This window comes from Scomber scombrus, chromosome 18 (assembly GCF_963691925.1).
Source record: "Scomber scombrus chromosome 18, fScoSco1.1, whole genome shotgun sequence".
Classification (NCBI taxonomy): Eukaryota; Metazoa; Chordata; class Actinopteri; order Scombriformes; family Scombridae; genus Scomber; species Scomber scombrus.
In genome coordinates, this window is record NC_084987.1 from 11524181 (window position 1) to 11540427 (window position 16247).

General features: G+C 37.6%; 1 protein-coding gene across 1 annotated transcript; it reads left to right on the forward strand.

Moving 5' to 3' along the window:
- The first annotated feature begins 3241 nt into the window (after positions 1 to 3241).
- LOC134000302 (myosin heavy chain, fast skeletal muscle-like) lies at positions 3242 to 16003 on the forward strand. The gene is made up of 39 exons (XM_062439674.1): positions 3242 to 3445; positions 3652 to 3795; positions 3882 to 4038; positions 4151 to 4178; positions 4258 to 4395; positions 4429 to 4549; positions 4630 to 4693; positions 4816 to 4914; positions 5005 to 5108; positions 5204 to 5342; positions 5453 to 5571; positions 5671 to 5820; positions 5899 to 6069; positions 6167 to 6473; positions 6756 to 6832; positions 6913 to 7000; positions 7087 to 7204; positions 7310 to 7433; positions 7529 to 7665; positions 7770 to 8025; positions 8186 to 8428; positions 8547 to 8723; positions 8844 to 8989; positions 9076 to 9166; positions 9268 to 9657; positions 9802 to 9928; positions 10012 to 10130; positions 12875 to 13071; positions 13181 to 13364; positions 13453 to 13618; positions 13796 to 13920; positions 14055 to 14363; positions 14444 to 14647; positions 14759 to 14884; positions 14970 to 15140; positions 15266 to 15370; positions 15463 to 15558; positions 15686 to 15817; positions 15974 to 16003. The coding sequence occupies exons 1-39, from the start codon at positions 3242 to 3244 to the stop codon at positions 15989 to 15991; spliced, it is 5871 nt and encodes a 1956-aa protein (XP_062295658.1). The 3' UTR covers positions 15992 to 16003.
- Positions 16004 to 16247: the final 244 nt, after the last annotated feature.

Below are 16247 nucleotides of genomic sequence, written 5' to 3' on the forward strand. Positions count from 1 at the left end.
AAGGAGTCTAACTGGCAGGTAGATGATTTGGACCTATGGATGAGATCAGTTATTTCAGAGACAGTTGGCAGTTTGAAACTGGCAAGCGGAGAGCTGAAGGAAAATGTAGGCAAAGAGTGTAGAGAGGATACAGAGTTATTTGAAGCAGTCAGTGTCTGGATATTTTCAAATTTGGCATTGAAGAAGGTCATTTAGGTATCACACTGTGAAACTGAGTAAGAAAGGTGGTAGAGCATCAGGTGGTGTCACAATATTGTTGATAGTTGAGAATAGGGCTCTGGTGTTCCCATCAGCTGTCCTGATTAAGTCTGAGTAGTATGTGGTTTTGGCTGAAGAAAGAGCATCCTTGTATTGAAGTATGTGATTATGATACATTTTTTTATGAACTGCTAGACCGTTTTTTACATAAAGGCTCTCCAAACGACAGCCTTTAGTTTTGAGATTCAAGATTCAATACTTTATTGCCATGTTGACATAGTCGATTGGAATTTGTTGCAGTGGGTCTCACAAATACATCAACATTCACTCTCAGCATTCCAGGATAAAACAAGTGCATAAATAAGATAAATAAAATCCAAGTAAAAGTAAAAATAGAACATAGAAAAAACAGTACTGTGGGGGGAGAGCAGCACCAGCAAAATAAAGTGCAAAATGCATTTTAAAGTGAATTAGAGCAGCAGCGGCTGCTGAATAAAGTGCAAAATGCATGTTAAAGTGCACGATGCGATAAACAAAAATGATTAAAATCATACATAAAACTATTGGCTATTAAAAAGTCATACAGCTTGGGTGTACGTGCTGTTCTTAAATCTTGTTGTTCTTGCTTTTATGCTGGCGTAGTGCTTGTGTAAACCAAGGAGCAGAGTGGGTAAAAGAAACAGACCTTGTTTTCAGAGGTGCAAGAATATTTAGCAGTCCATGAAGTCCATCATTGCAATGAGACCAAATTGTAAAATGTGTTTGGAATTGTAATCCTGCTAAATAATCCCCATTTTTACAAAATGTACCTGTAATCAGATTGTCTTTTTTTCTGTAACTGTAACGTAAAACAGTTACCTTTTTTTTTTTTTTGTATCCTAATTACATAACGCTGTTACATGTATTCCCCAAGCCTGAAGAAGTGAAAGTCAAATTTTATTAAGAAAGACATTACATTTGTTCGCCCACTTCGTGATATGGGTTAAGTGTTTCTATATTTATCAGTTTTCTTTGGTGAGCCAAATTAACTCTAACAGGCATAAGCCTTCAAATTGTCTTCTTTAGTATCAAATGAAGCAACTGGATGTAGTCCATTTTGCATGTGCAACTTATTTTGAGCTATACCTAAATGAGTTGGCAACTGTGTTCATGACCATAGAGGAAGATATATTTATGGATGGTACTTCATTTTCAATTTTATTACTGGAATATGAGATGTGCCAAAGTTCAGTAACTGTAGACAACAAATATATTGGCACATTTCCAGAATCAAGCTCCATACATATAGCTGACGTTGCCTTTTAAAAATATTATTGTGATGTAATCTTAAATAATGAAGTGCTTTCATTTCCAAATTGACAAGTTTACATTTATAAGATTTTTAAGATGAAATAGTGGAAAGGTCAGCTATTAATAATGGATGGATTATTTTGGTATGACACACACAGGAACAGGAGGTTTTTGTTAGCACAATGAAAGTTTTGGTAAACATAGCAGTAATTGTCAAACATTAAGAAGCATTTTAAATAACTTCCCCGAGACTTACCATATAGTTTATATTAAATGTTAAAATAAACATTAAATCTGAATGTGTTGACAACTGTCTTGTATTAGTGTCATTTAGAAGTGAACTATCAAAGATCTCAACTATGCAGTGTCCTGCAACTGAATACCAGTGGAATCTTGATGGGTCTCCAAAGCCAACCCCCAAAGCTGCCCATGAAATAAAACACATTGATGTTTACTACATGATTAAACTTCCATGCCCTTTAAATCAAGAACTATATTGTTGGAATTGTACACAAATCATATTCTGCACTATTTAATGAATGATTAAATTTGGCCATCATTCCATGCCTGCACTTGGAGGCAGTAGTGGACATTTATAATTGCAACTTTATGAATTACTGAGTTAATCTAAGGGAGACATGAATGAGCTCCTCTCTCTTTCACTCTAAATATTTTCCTGAAGTATGTGTGAATGTCTAATGTGTTTTCCCCCAATACTACTATATAATTTCTTTTAAGAGCATATGTTCACAGTCAACATTTCTGATGAAAGCAGGCATGTTGTAAGTAAATTAAAAATATTTTAGCACTGAAGAAGGTATTTGTCTTCAGTATAATTTAAATAGAGTTTATAGGCAGTGTAGTCAATTCTACTGCAAATATTCCACTTTCTTACTAAACAATTTTCAGTTTAATATAACATTTAATTTATATTTTTATACCCACATTGTGTATGTCACATTCACTTTTGTAATCAATTTGTACAAATTCATATTTCATTATGTATTTTCCAATTTACAGTTACAAATAAATATGCTTACAAGCTGCATATACATCACTGCTACAAAATAAGCAACAGGATGAGGCCATGACCAAACTGAGTCAGAGACAGCAGCTGACCAAGCACTCCCACCCTCTATAAAAGAAGCAGCCCGGGACTTCTCCATGAACTGGTAGGCACCCAACTCAGGTGAGTATATCGACTGTGATCTCAGTTTTAATTCCTATTGTTCAGTCAGTAAAATTAATGTTTTGTAAATTGCAAATGCATATTGTCCATGATTCTTTGTCTGATTTAAATTCAGATAATATTTCATGGCATATCAAAGTAGTCTTTCTTGAAATACTTTGAACAAATTTAAGAAGTTATGTTTTTCAGAATTTACGCAATTGATTAATTATATCCATAACACTGGGTTGAGTAGATAGGAGAGTCTTGAACTTGAATGATTCAACTGAATACTTATTAGTTGAGTATAAATAAGTCCACCTTCATGCTCGACTGCTGTCAAACTGACTCCATGCAAGGGAAATTTAAAATGCAAAAAATTTTTTTAAAAAGTTATTGTACTCATGATTACTGATATTTTTCATAGCATCTTAAGACACCACCAAATACTGTACCAGTCACCCGTTTTTGGAAGCAGCTGAGGTAAAATATGTTGAAATCTCCAACATCAGATGAATATAAGACCATTACTACATCATGTTGATATTTAAAAACTATCTTTTCAGGCTCCACTAAAGTGCCACCATGAGCACAGATGCGGAGATGGAGTGCTATGGCCCGGCGGCCATCTACCTCCGGAAGCCAGAGAGGGAAAGGATTGAGGCTCAAGCCGCTCCTTTTGATGCCAAAACTTCCTTCTTTGTGACGCATAAGGAAGAAATGTATCTCAAGGGTAAACTTGTGAAGAGAGAGGGTGGAAAAGCCACAGTTCAGACTGAGGATGGACAGGTAGGTGTATTTCCAATGAAGACCCTTTACTATGTTGGGATTTCTCATTTTTTCACATAAACATTTGTTTAAAATTATTAGTAAAAAATAATTAGTAGCTTTGAGTTCATACTAACGCAACGATTAACAAGGACATCCATCTGATGAACTCTAAATTTGAAAAATAAATCTTAGGAAAACCACTTTTACTGTTTCTCTTTTTCCAGGAACTCACTGTAAAAGAAGATGAAATCTTTCCCAGAAACCCTCCAAAGTTTGATAAAATTGAGGACATGGTCATGATGACCCACCTCAATGAGCCTACTGTGTTGTATAACCTCAAAGAGCGTTTTGCATCCTGGATGATCTACGTGAGTTTCCACTTAACTAATGCAGTATTTAGATCTGAGAATCTAAACGTTAACACTATGTTTATTTTCTATTTGTGCTATTACAGACCTATTCTGGGCTGTTTTGCGTTGTTGTGAATCCCTACAAGTGGCTTCCTGTGTATGATGCTGTAGTTGTGGGAGGATACAGAGGCAAGAAGAGGATTGAGGCACCACCTCATATCTTCTCCATCTCTGATAATGCCTATCAGTTCATGCACACAGGTAAAATTAAAGTTAGCAGTGTTAAATCATGTAGAATTAAGCTTACACAAAAGCTTTTTGAGGGAATTGCAAAAAAAGACATTCTTTTGAAATGTCTATGTTTGTTTGTCAGATCGTGAGAACCAGTCTATCTTGATCACGTAAGTACAACAGAAATGTAATGCTAAATCATATAATGATAATAAAGCAGAATGTTGAAATGTGTCTCTTATACCCCAGTGGAGAATCCGGTGCAGGAAAGACTGTCAACACCAAACGTGTCATCCAGTACTTTGCAACAATTGCAGCTATTGGAGCCAAGAAGGCTGAGCCAGTTCCTGGAAAGATGCAGGTAAATTGGTCTTTTAAGATAAAACTGTTTGTCAGAGGAAAGTTATTTTCAATGTTAAGCCCATGTAACTCAAATCCTCTCTTGCAGGGCTCCCTTGAGGACCAAATTGTCGCAGCCAACCCTCTGCTGGAGTCCTATGGTAATGCCAAGACTGTGAGGAATGACAACTCCTCTCGTTTTGTAAGTAATCAAGGGAACATCTCAAGACATATTCTTGCTAAATTACAAAAACTGATGTTATCAATGATCTGGCTCCCTAGGGTAAATTCATCAGAATCCACTTTGGCTCTACTGGAAAGCTGGCTTCAGCTGATATTGAAACTTGTAAGTTTCAACCATGATTTGAATCAAGATTAATCTGGAGTGTCATATATTTTTGATAAAGTAACAGTTTTAAATGTAATAGAGTGATCACACAGTCTCTGGTTAAATTTTTTTTTTCTTAGATCTGCTGGAGAAGTCCCGTGTAACTTTCCAGTTGTCTGCTGAAAGGAGCTACCACATCTTCTATCAGCTGATGACTGGCCACCAACCTCAGCTTCTGGGTATGTTACTTTGTAAATTTGACACTGAAACTTAAATAATGCCAGAGACAAGACTAAGCAATGATGTGTATTTTTACTATGCCCATGTAGAGGCTCTTCTGATCACCACCAACCCCTATGACTACCCAATGATCAGTCAGGGTGAAATCACTGTCAAGAGCATTGATGATGTGGAGGAGTTCATTGCAACAGATGTAAGTAAACATTTTAGTTAAGTATATCTTGCATGCTTAATGCAACCGGGAAGTTGTTTTCAAATACCAATAACTCTTCTTCATGTACAATGTAGACTGCTATTGACATTTTGGGCTTCACTGCTGAGGAGAAGCAGGGCATCTACAAGCTGACTGGTGCTGTGATTCATCATGGCAGCATGAAATTCAAGCAGAAGCAGCGTGAGGAGCAGGCTGAACCTGAGGGCACTGAGGGTAACTCGGATAATGATATCTTATAGAAAATCTACCATTGATTAATATGTAACATATATTTGTAAACATATCACAGTTCACAGATGGCTAACAGTTTGTTTTTCCATCAGTGGCTGATAAAATCGCCTACCTCCTGGGCCTGAACTCAGCGGATATGTTGAAAGCTCTGTGCTACCCAAGAGTCAAGGTTGGAAATGAGATGGTGACTAAAGGTCAGACTGTGCCACAGGTAAGATAAAGAAAGTTTAATATTTGAAAAACAAAATGGCAATATTTCCATTTTAACAAGAAAATATGATTGTGATCATTCTAAAATCTTTATTTCTAGGTCAACAATGCTGTCAGTGCTCTGTGCAAGTCTATCTATGAGAAAATGTTCTTGTGGATGGTCATCCGTATCAATGAGATGCTGGACACAAAGCAGCCAAGACAGTACTTCATTGGAGTGTTGGATATCGCTGGATTTGAGATCTTTGATGTGAGTGATCTGAAGAATATTTTAGTTGCATCCTGTTGCAATGTTTTTCTATGACGCATTATGTCACCATAATTACAGTTCAACAGTCTGGAGCAACTCTGCATCAACTTCACCAATGAGAAACTGCAACAGTTCTTCAACCACCACATGTTTGTCCTGGAGCAAGAGGAGTACAAGAAAGAAGGCATTATCTGGGAGTTCATTGACTTTGGTATGGACTTGGCTGCCTGCATTGAGCTTATTGAGAAGGTCAGTACTCAATCAAGTCAAAGTGATTTCTTGAATCATACAAATGTTTGCTTCCACATTTAAACCTTTGATGTGAAATTTCTTTTTTTTTTCTCAGCCAATGGGCATCTTCTCCATCCTTGAAGAGGAGTGCATGTTCCCCAAGGCCTCTGACACTTCTTTCAAGAACAAGTTGCATGATCAGCATCTTGGCAAGACCAAGGCCTTTGAGAAGCCAAAGCCTAAAAAGGGCGCGCCTGAGGCTCACTTCTCCCTGGTTCACTATGCTGGTACAGTGGACTACAATATCGCTGGCTGGTTGGACAAGAACAAGGACCCCCTGAATGATTCAGTTATCCAGCTCTACCAGAAGGCCTCCAACAAACTTCTAGCTTTCCTGTATGCAAAACATGGTGGAGCTGAAGGTGAGAAATAAGCCTGAGGAGAATGATCAGAAACTCTGAATAACAGTATAGGTGATATGTTCTGTGTGAAACACAACATGCAGTAAGATTGCAGTGAGGAATAAGAAACCATGTGTCTGTTACTCTGCATGCAGGCCTTGTATAAAGCTGCTGACTATTCTGTATTAATATACATGCATGTAAAATCGCGCACCATTAATTAAGAAAAAACCTTTACACAGAGAAAACTTAAAATAATTACTTATTTAGTTACTTATTTATTAAATGTTTTTGTGAAAACAGAGGCTGCTGGTGGTGGTGGCAAAAAGGCTGGAAAGAAGAAGGGTGGTTCCTTCCAGACTGTGTCTGCTCTTTTCAGGGTATGTATTGTTTCATACTTTAAACTATTAAAACCATAATCTTAAAATACTAATATTTTTCTTATTTTGCTGATCCACAGGAGAACTTGGGCAAACTGATGACCAACTTGAGGAGCACTCACCCTCATTTTGTCCGTTGCCTCATTCCCAATGAAACAAAGACCCCCGGTAAGAAGCACCTGGCCTAATGTTGCACACTGAATGTGACACATTGATGAAAACAAACATTTTGAATATTATTTTGTAACTTTCAGGTCTTATGGAGAACTTCTTGGTCATCCATCAGCTGAGGTGTAACGGTGTGCTGGAAGGCATCAGAATCTGCAGAAAGGGCTTCCCCAGCAGAATCCTCTATGGTGACTTCAAGCAGAGGTGATATAATTTAATATAAGCAAATCAAGTTGATTTCAGTTGAGTTTAAAACAGCCCACCAAGATGTGGGGTCACTGTAAGTAACAACACAATATTCTCTTGTAGATACAAAGTATTGAATGCCAGCGTCATCCCTGAGGGACAGTTCATTGACAACAAGAAAGCTGCTGAGAAGCTGCTAGGCTCTATTGATGTGGATCACACTCAATACAAGTTTGGACACACAAAGGTTAATCTCTATGAACAATGTCAAGTATGGCATGTACATATATCCTTTTGTATCAATGAACGCTGATTACTGAGTCCTTTCAAACAACTGCACAGGTGTTCTTCAAAGCTGGTCTGCTGGGTGGTCTGGAGGAGATGAGAGATGAAAAACTGGCTAGTCTGGTGACCATGACTCAAGCTCTCTGCAGAGGATATCTCATGAGGACAGAGTTTGTAAAGATGATGGAGAGGAGGTACGATTATCAGTACACTGAACTGTTCTATTCATTCATTCTTTTTTTTTTTTAATGAAATAACATTACAGAAAAGTTACACTTTATTCATATTAATTTTCCAGGGAAGCTATCTTCTCCATTCAGTACAATATCCGTTCATTCATGAATGTGAAAAACTGGCCATGGATGAATCTCTACTTCAAGATCAAGCCTCTTCTGAAGAGTGCTGAGACTGAGAAGGAGCTGTCCGCGATGAAGGAGAACTATGGAAAGATGCAGACAGACCTGGCTGCTGCTCTGGCCAAGAAGAAGGAGCTGGAGGAGAAGATGGTTTCCCTGCTGCAGGAAAAGAATGACCTGCAACTGCAAGTGTCTGCGGTAAGTAGGATACGAAAGCAAGAGTGACTGTCATATCCACACTCCATTAATCGAATATTGTAGTTAACATTTTCACATTTTTATTAATCCTGAAACTATTTATGTACATTCAGAGAATAAATTGCTTATTAATTTACTGTATCTTAAAAATATACTGTAGGAATGTGAGAATCTCTCAGATGCTGAAGAAAGGTGTGAAGGCCTGATTAAGAGCAAGATACAACTTGAGGCCAAACTCAAAGAGACAACTGAGAGACTGGAAGATGAAGAGGAAATCAATGCTGAGCTGACTGCCAAGAAGAGGAAGCTGGAGGATGAATGCTCTGAGCTGAAGAAAGATATTGATGACTTGGAGCTCACCTTGGCTAAAGTGGAGAAGGAGAAACATGCAACTGAAAACAAGGTTGGAATCATTTTAATCCTGTATTTATAAAAATAAAAAAGGCAATGTATTTGATGTTAGCTTTCAAACATATGGGTATAAAGTGATGGAAATAATGCACGTTTCCCGACTTTTTCAGGTGAAAAACCTGACAGAGGAGATGGCATCTCAAGATGAGTCTCTTGCCAAGTTGACCAAGGAGAAGAAAGCCCTCCAAGAGGCTCACCAGCAAACACTGGATGATCTCCAGGCAGAGGAGGACAAAGTCAACACTCTGACCAAGGCCAAGACTAAGCTGGAACAACAAGTGGACGATGTGAGGAAACATTGCTTTTGATAACGTGTTTGTATTGTTAACTTGTGTGTGAGAATCGACATTCCATGATAAAAATTCAAAACATTATCTCATGTGAACATTATAATATCATCTCAAAAGCTTGAGGGATCACTGGAGCAAGAGAAGAAGCTCCGTATGGACCTTGAGAGAGCCAAGAGGAAGCTTGAGGGAGATCTGAAACTGGCCCAGGAATCCATAATGGATCTGGAGAATGACAAGCAGCAATCTGAGGAGAAAATCAAGAAGTAAGTATTCTGTTTTTATCTTTAATCCTTACATTGATTAATTGCCATAATGCAATACAACAGCAATACCTTTTTTCCTATTCCAGGAAGGAGTTTGAGACCAGCCAGTTGCTCAGCAAGATTGAGGATGAACAGTCTCTTGGTGCTCAGCTTCAGAAGAAGATCAAGGAGCTCCAGGTTAGTATTTGACATGAATGTTATACTCAATGACTGAAAAACCACTGCTCACAGTGTGTTCAGTTCACAAGCCTTCTTTATATTGGGATCATCCAACCTAGGCACGTGTTGAGGAGCTGGAAGAAGAAATTGAGGCTGAACGGGCTGCTCGGGCTAAGGTGGAGAAACAGAGAGCCGACCTCTCCAGGGAACTTGAGGAGATCAGTGAGAGGCTTGAGGAAGCTGGTGGAGCAACAGCCGCTCAGATTGAGATGAACAAGAAGCGTGAGGCTGAGTTCCAGAAGCTGCGCCGTGACCTTGAAGAGTCAACCCTCCAGCATGAAGCTACCGCAGCAGCTCTCCGCAAGAAGCAGGCCGACAGTGTTGCAGAGCTGGGAGAGCAGATTGATAACCTCCAGCGTGTCAAGCAGAAGTTGGAGAAGGAGAAGAGCGAGTACAAGATGGAGATTGATGATCTCTCCAGCAACATGGAGGCTGTAGCTAAATCCAAAGTGAGTTCATAACTGACTGTCATTATGCTCATAAATATGGATTATATAGGATCATTTTGAAAATGTCTCCAACTTAGACAAAATGCAAAACACTTGCTTTGTTGATGTTAATATTTCTAAATACATCGTGTTTTGTTTTTATAGGGTAACTTGGAAAAAATGTGCAGAACTATTGAAGACCAGCTGAGTGAGCTTAAAGCCAAAAATGATGAGAATGTGCGCCAGCTGAATGACATTAATGCACAGAAGGCAAGACTGCAGACAGAGAATGGTGAGTCACCTGTGATAAAAACTAGTAATAAAAACCACATATGATCATTTTGATAAATGACTCATTAACATTTTGTCATTCAGGTGAGTTTTCTCGCCAGCTTGAGGAGAAGGATGCTCTTGTTTCCCAGCTGACCAGGGGCAAACAGGCTTACACTCAGCAGATTGAGGAGTTGAAGAGACACGTTGAGGAGGAAGTGAAGGTATAAAGCATTTTTATCTCCTATTATCATTGCAAACAATGAAAATTTGAAAACTTGAACACAAAATAATGATAAACAACTGTAGGATAATTAATTATTTCTATATATGGGTCAGTGACAAATAAGGGTTGGCAAGATGAGAAATTCAAAAACGTCTTTAAAAATAGTTTTAAAAGCATGCATCAGGTTTATTAATATGTAGATTTTATGTTTTTGTTCATTGTCAATTGACAACATCTGCAACATTTTTTTAATCAAAAGTAAGACTGAGTGCTCCTGAAAATGTCCCATGGTGTAACCACAAAGAAGAGAGCAAAGAATGATACATTTTCAATATTTTAATCACCTACAGTGTATTTAGTGCATCTATAAAAATAATTTCTTCATTTTAAAACATCAAATGAAAAGAAAAAAACTAAAGTATTCTTTCATTTACATTGTATTGCTTTTTGTCAATACTGAGGCGGACATGTTCTAAAAACAATCATTTTTTCCAAATAAATTGGGGCCAATAATGTAAAATGTGTTAAAAAACATTTTTGTTGCATTGCAAAAGTGGATTACATGTATTCCATGTTTTAGTTTATCTTCTTGTACATAATCAGATTTTTAGGAAAAAGTACTGCTTTCACCAACAGGACACTGGGTTGCATCAATGGATGTAACCAGTATTTTTTTCATAAAAATCTGATACACTGCCTGACCATGTTCCTTCTACAGTCAAACACCATTGTTTGTTGAAGAAATGGACACTGAAAATCAAATATGACAGTCAACAAGGTTCAGTGAACTTGGTTTTTCATGATATTTCAGTTTAGAAAAAGGAACATCTGACAACAAGAAATAATTAGGGTATAATATTTTAAATTCACTCAAGAAACCATCATTGAATTTTTCATTTAATAAATGAACTCATTTCTTTCTAAATTCTGTGCTAAAAAAACAAAACAAAAACATTTTTCAACAACAATCATTTTAATTTAATCTTATATAACAATCAGGTTCAGTGAACAAGAAATGATTAGGATATAATATTTTAAATTCACTCAAGAAACTGTCATTGTAATTTCATTTCTTTCTAAATTCTGTGCTAAACAAACAAAACAAAAACATTTTTCAACAACAATCATTTTAATTTAATCTTAAAATGTAACTAATGTGTTTTATCATAGAACAAAGAAAAAAATCACCTGACAACAACACCAACAACAACAACTCATAAGTCAACTCATAAGTTGTCTTCTATTGTGAATACAGTTGATAAATATTTGATCCGACAACCTCCGTCATGAGTTCAGAGGTTCTGGCTTAGAGATGATGATATTATATTATAAAGAGGTCAGGTGGTTCAGAACATGTTATTATATTATAAAGAGGCCAGGTGGTTGAGGCCATGTGATGACATTCTTCCCATCCAGCTATTTCATGCAGCAGCATTAGCATTCATGCATGCTCTGACGAGCCACTTTTTTCTTGTAGATGGAAAATAATGGGGAAAACTCATTTTCTTTCTTTAGTTTGATTGTTTTAGTAATGAAATAGCAGAAATGTAAATAATTATATTTCACAGATGTTATGTTTGAGTAATATTTCTCATTTAAATGATTTATTGGATTTTTAGGTATTTTAAAGACTGTACATGTTCAAAAGTAGTTTTTTTATGATAGATCAACTCAAATGATGTAAGCAGTTATACGATTTTGACATTTCATTTTAAAATCGAATTTGACACCTGTGTAAGCACGTCTCAATATTTGAAATGTAATTCTTAAAGTAAATATTCATTTTAGTGAGTTCTTGTTCTCGTGTTTTCTAGGGTTACACCATGGGACATGTAAACTAACTAAACCTGATCAAGACCAGAAAAAGTCAGATTATGAGTAATTGTTAAGAGCTTCTAACATTGTTGAGCAGTTGTGATCATCGGGGGTCCTTCTCTGTAAAACCACCTCCTGTTATATGGCCTTTTTTCACAATTTTAACAAAATGGCTTCTTAAATGGTGGTTACACTTTGAGACACTTCATGTGGTTCACTTGACTTGACATGATTCCCCAAATATATTTAAGATTTAGAACAATTGTATTGTAATTGTATTAATATGAAAGGGTGTTAATGAAAGATTATGCCAAACTAGTTGATGTGCTGTTTTATTGAGATTTTGAGCATTTTTTAAGCAAGTGCAATTTTTTGGTTCAAGTTTTGATGGTTACACTACTGTGACATTTTCGCCATAATCCAAAAGCAAAAACTTTAACCCCTTTAAATTTGATTAAAACACAGGGACACAAAAAAGTAGCGTCACAACATTGACCCATATAATAGAAATTATATTCAACCACAATAGAGAGTAAATTGAAGTTTTAAAAAAATGTTATCGAAAATTTGCCTCATAATATTAATGCACCATTTTTTTCAACTTTAGCCAGGTAATACCTACTGAGGAAATGCTCTGTTAAAGCTCACATATTGCAGAGACAGACATAGGTTAAGGGGTTGAATGATAGTTGTCGGTAGAGAAAAAAATATTGTCAGAAAGTCTACCATGATACCAAATACACAATGACAAAGATAAAATTATAATGACCATAAACATTATGAAGAACATTCACCAAAATACTTTTATCCTTGGTATTGTAAACAGTTGTTTTATTTTAAAGAACCCATGTCTATGATTCTTCAATAATACATACATATTTCTGTGATACATCTGGTCAATGAAATATGTCTTCGATTTTTCATAAGGCCAAGAATGCCCTGGCCCACGGTGTTCAATCAGCCCGTCATGACTGTGATCTGCTCAGAGAGCAGTTTGAGGAAGAGCAAGAGGCTAAAGCTGAGCTGCAGCGAGGAATGTCCAAGGCCAACAGTGAAGTGGCTCAGTGGAGAACCAAATATGAGACTGATGCTATCCAGCGCACTGAGGAGCTGGAGGAGTCCAAGTAAGTCATTTTAAATTAGTCTCCAATTCAATTGCTTGTTTTTCCAGAAAACCTTCCACATATTTTGCTATCAACATGCAATTAAGTGTAAACAAATTCTTCACTACAGGAAAAAGCTTGCCCAGCGTCTGCAGGATGCTGAGGAGTCCATTGAGGCTGTGAACTCAAAGTGCGCCTCTCTGGAGAAGACCAAGCAGAGGTTACAGGGTGAAGTAGAGGACCTCATGATTGATGTAGAGAGAGCTAATTCTCTAGCTGCCAATCTTGATAAGAAGCAGAGGAACTTTGATAAGGTAACAGGAAATCAAAACCACACCGGTTTGAATGAAACACAAAATTGTCTTGGTATTTCATCATTGTTATTAATCTATATAATTCTAGGTCCTTGCAGAATGGAAACAGAAATATGAGGAGGGCCAGGCAGAGCTGGAAGGAGCCCAGAAGGAGGCTCGCTCTCTCAGCACTGAACTGTTCAAGATGAAGAACTCTTATGAGGAGGCTCTGGATCATCTGGAGACCATGAAGAGGGAGAATAAGAACCTGCAGCGTAAGTCAATCCCACACTATATATAAAGTAATATTAATTCATCATTGTAGTGATTATACTGCTTCTTAGTTGACTTCTGTAGCTCTAGGTCATGAAATTTTGTGGTGGAAAAATGTGGTTTCTACATATAATGTAGATACCTAATTGCACTGGATTTTGGCTTTTAATATTCTACAGAGGAGATCTCAGACCTGACTGAACAGATTGGTGAGACTGGAAAGAGCATCCATGAGCTGGAGAAAGCCAAGAAGACCGTGGAGACTGAGAAAACTGAAATTCAGTCAGCACTGGAGGAAGCAGAGGTAAAAATATAATTAACAATACAAAAAGACCACTTGTGTAAAAGCATTAATTAAATTGCATGTATTAATTAGATTTTTTACTTGATTTTTTTGAGAGAATAACCTTTAAGTGTACGTTCAACTTTTTCCTTAAGGGTACACTGGAGCATGAGGAAGCCAAGATTCTCCGTGTTCAGCTTGAACTTAACCAGATCAAAGGTGAAGTAGACAGGAAGCTGGCAGAAAAGGACGAGGAGATGGAGCAGATCAAGAGGAACAGCCAGAGGGTGACTGACTCCATGCAGAGCACTCTCGATGCTGAGGTCAGGAGCAGGAATGATGCCCTGAGAGTCAAGAAGAAGATGGAGGGAGATCTGAATGAGATGGAGATTCAGCTGAGTCATGCTAACAGGCAGGCTGCTGAGTCCCAGAAACAACTGAGGAATATCCAGGGACAGCTCAAGGTGAGCTTTGTCTGATCAATGAATAAACAAATCTTACAGTGAAAAGAAAGTTAAGTTTTTACCCTTGCACGTGTTATCAGGATGCCCAACTGCACCTTGATGATGCCGTCAGAGGACAGGAAGACATGAAGGAGCAGGTTGCCATGGTGGAGCGCAGAAATGGCCTGATGGTGGCTGAGATTGAGGAGCTCAGAGCCGCTCTTGAGCAGACAGAGAGGGGACGCAAAGTGGCTGAGCAGGAGTTGGTTGATGCTAGTGAGCGTGTTGGACTGCTTCACTCTCAGGTTTATATTCAAGAATTAACAAGAAAATGCCTTTTTACAGAATGAATATAGTATACATACCAGCTTTTGTATACATAACATAAAATGAAAGGTGACTTTTTTAATTTTCAGAACACCAGCCTGTTGAACACCAAGAAGAAGCTGGAGTCTGACCTTGTACAGGTTCAGGGCGAAGTGGACGATGCTGTTCAGGAAGCAAGAAATGCTGAGGAGAAAGCCAAAAAGGCTATCACTGATGTGAGTTTGTATATGAGTCTTCTTTTTATAAAATTCAACTTCCCTTCACAAAACACATGTTTATGTATGATGCCCATCATTTCAGGCTGCCATGATGGCTGAGGAGCTGAAGAAGGAGCAGGACACCAGTGCTCACCTGGAGAGGATGAAAAAGAACCTGGAGGTCACAGTCAAGGACTTGCAGCACCGTCTGGATGAAGCTGAGAACCTGGCCATGAAGGGTGGCAAGAAGCAGCTCCAGAAACTGGAGTCAAGGGTATGCTCTTAATACATCTGCTTCAGGATGTCAATCACACTTTCAATATGTGGACTTAATTCACTTTTCTAACTACTAAAATTCCTTTACAAGGTTTTGATATACTATGAATCATCACATTACAGGTTCGTGAACTTGAAAATGAAGTTGAAGCTGAGCAGAGACATGGAGTTGATGCTGTTAAGGGAGTCCGCAAATATGAGAGGAGAGTGAAGGAGCTGACTTACCAGGTAGGTTTGGATTTAACTAAAAACTATCGTGATAGCTTGGTTTTGAAATTTTCTCACTATAGAGCATCAGTAACATTGCTTCTTTTGAATAGACTGAGGAGGACAAGAAGAATGTGCACAGACTTCAGGATCTGGTGGATAAGCTGCAGCTCAAAGTCAAGGCTTACAAGAGACAGGCTGAGGAGGCTGTGAGTCAAATGATTTGTAATTTTATATACAGGAATGTTGCACAAATCAAAAAATACAGAAAGAAAACATACTAATATGATGTCAAATTAAAAAATACAACATACTTCAACTCCAAACACTTTGCAGGAGGAGCAGGCCAATACTCACTTGTCCAGGTTCAGGAAGGTCCAGCATGAGATGGAGGAAGCTCAGGAGCGTGCTGACATTGCAGAGTCCCAGGTCAACAAGCTGAGAGCCAAGAGCCGTGATCATGGAAAGGTAACCATGTGATAATATTTTACAAAGATTATTATGTGGGCAACTTAGTTTAATGGGGTATTTAAATTTTTTACAAGGCACATATTTTCATTCCATTTTAATTTACGTTTTATTGTAAGAATAGATGCTGAATCTTCTTTCTTGATTTCTTTCTAGTCTGAAGCTGCTGAATAAGAGACATCCTTTTGGAGCCTTTTGACATGAGTTCATAAAATATGAACTAGCTGTTTAATTGTTTTCTTACACTGTGTTTATTCAATAAACCTTTTTTCTCAAAATGTAACAATATTTACTCTGTATTATTTACTCTCTAGTTTCTTTTTAACCCTTGTGCCTCACTAAAGACATTTTTGGCTTTTCATTCTTTTTTAATTTTCTTGATCATTTGGGCTATGTTCATGCATATAGCATCAAATTCTCTAAGGATATT

Excerpts from the sequence above, each read along its gene's own strand:
- LOC134000302 (XM_062439674.1), top strand. The coding sequence starts at position 3,242 with ATGAGCACAGATGCGGAGATGGAGTGCTATGGCCCGGCGGCCATCTAC. Across the intron at positions 3,446-3,651 it reads TTCAGACTGAGGATGGACAG|GAACTCACTGTAAAAGAAGA; the intron begins GTAGGTGTATTT and ends CTCTTTTTCCAG. Across the intron at positions 8,026-8,185 it reads TGCAACTGCAAGTGTCTGCG|GAATGTGAGAATCTCTCAGA; the intron begins GTAAGTAGGATA and ends AATATACTGTAG.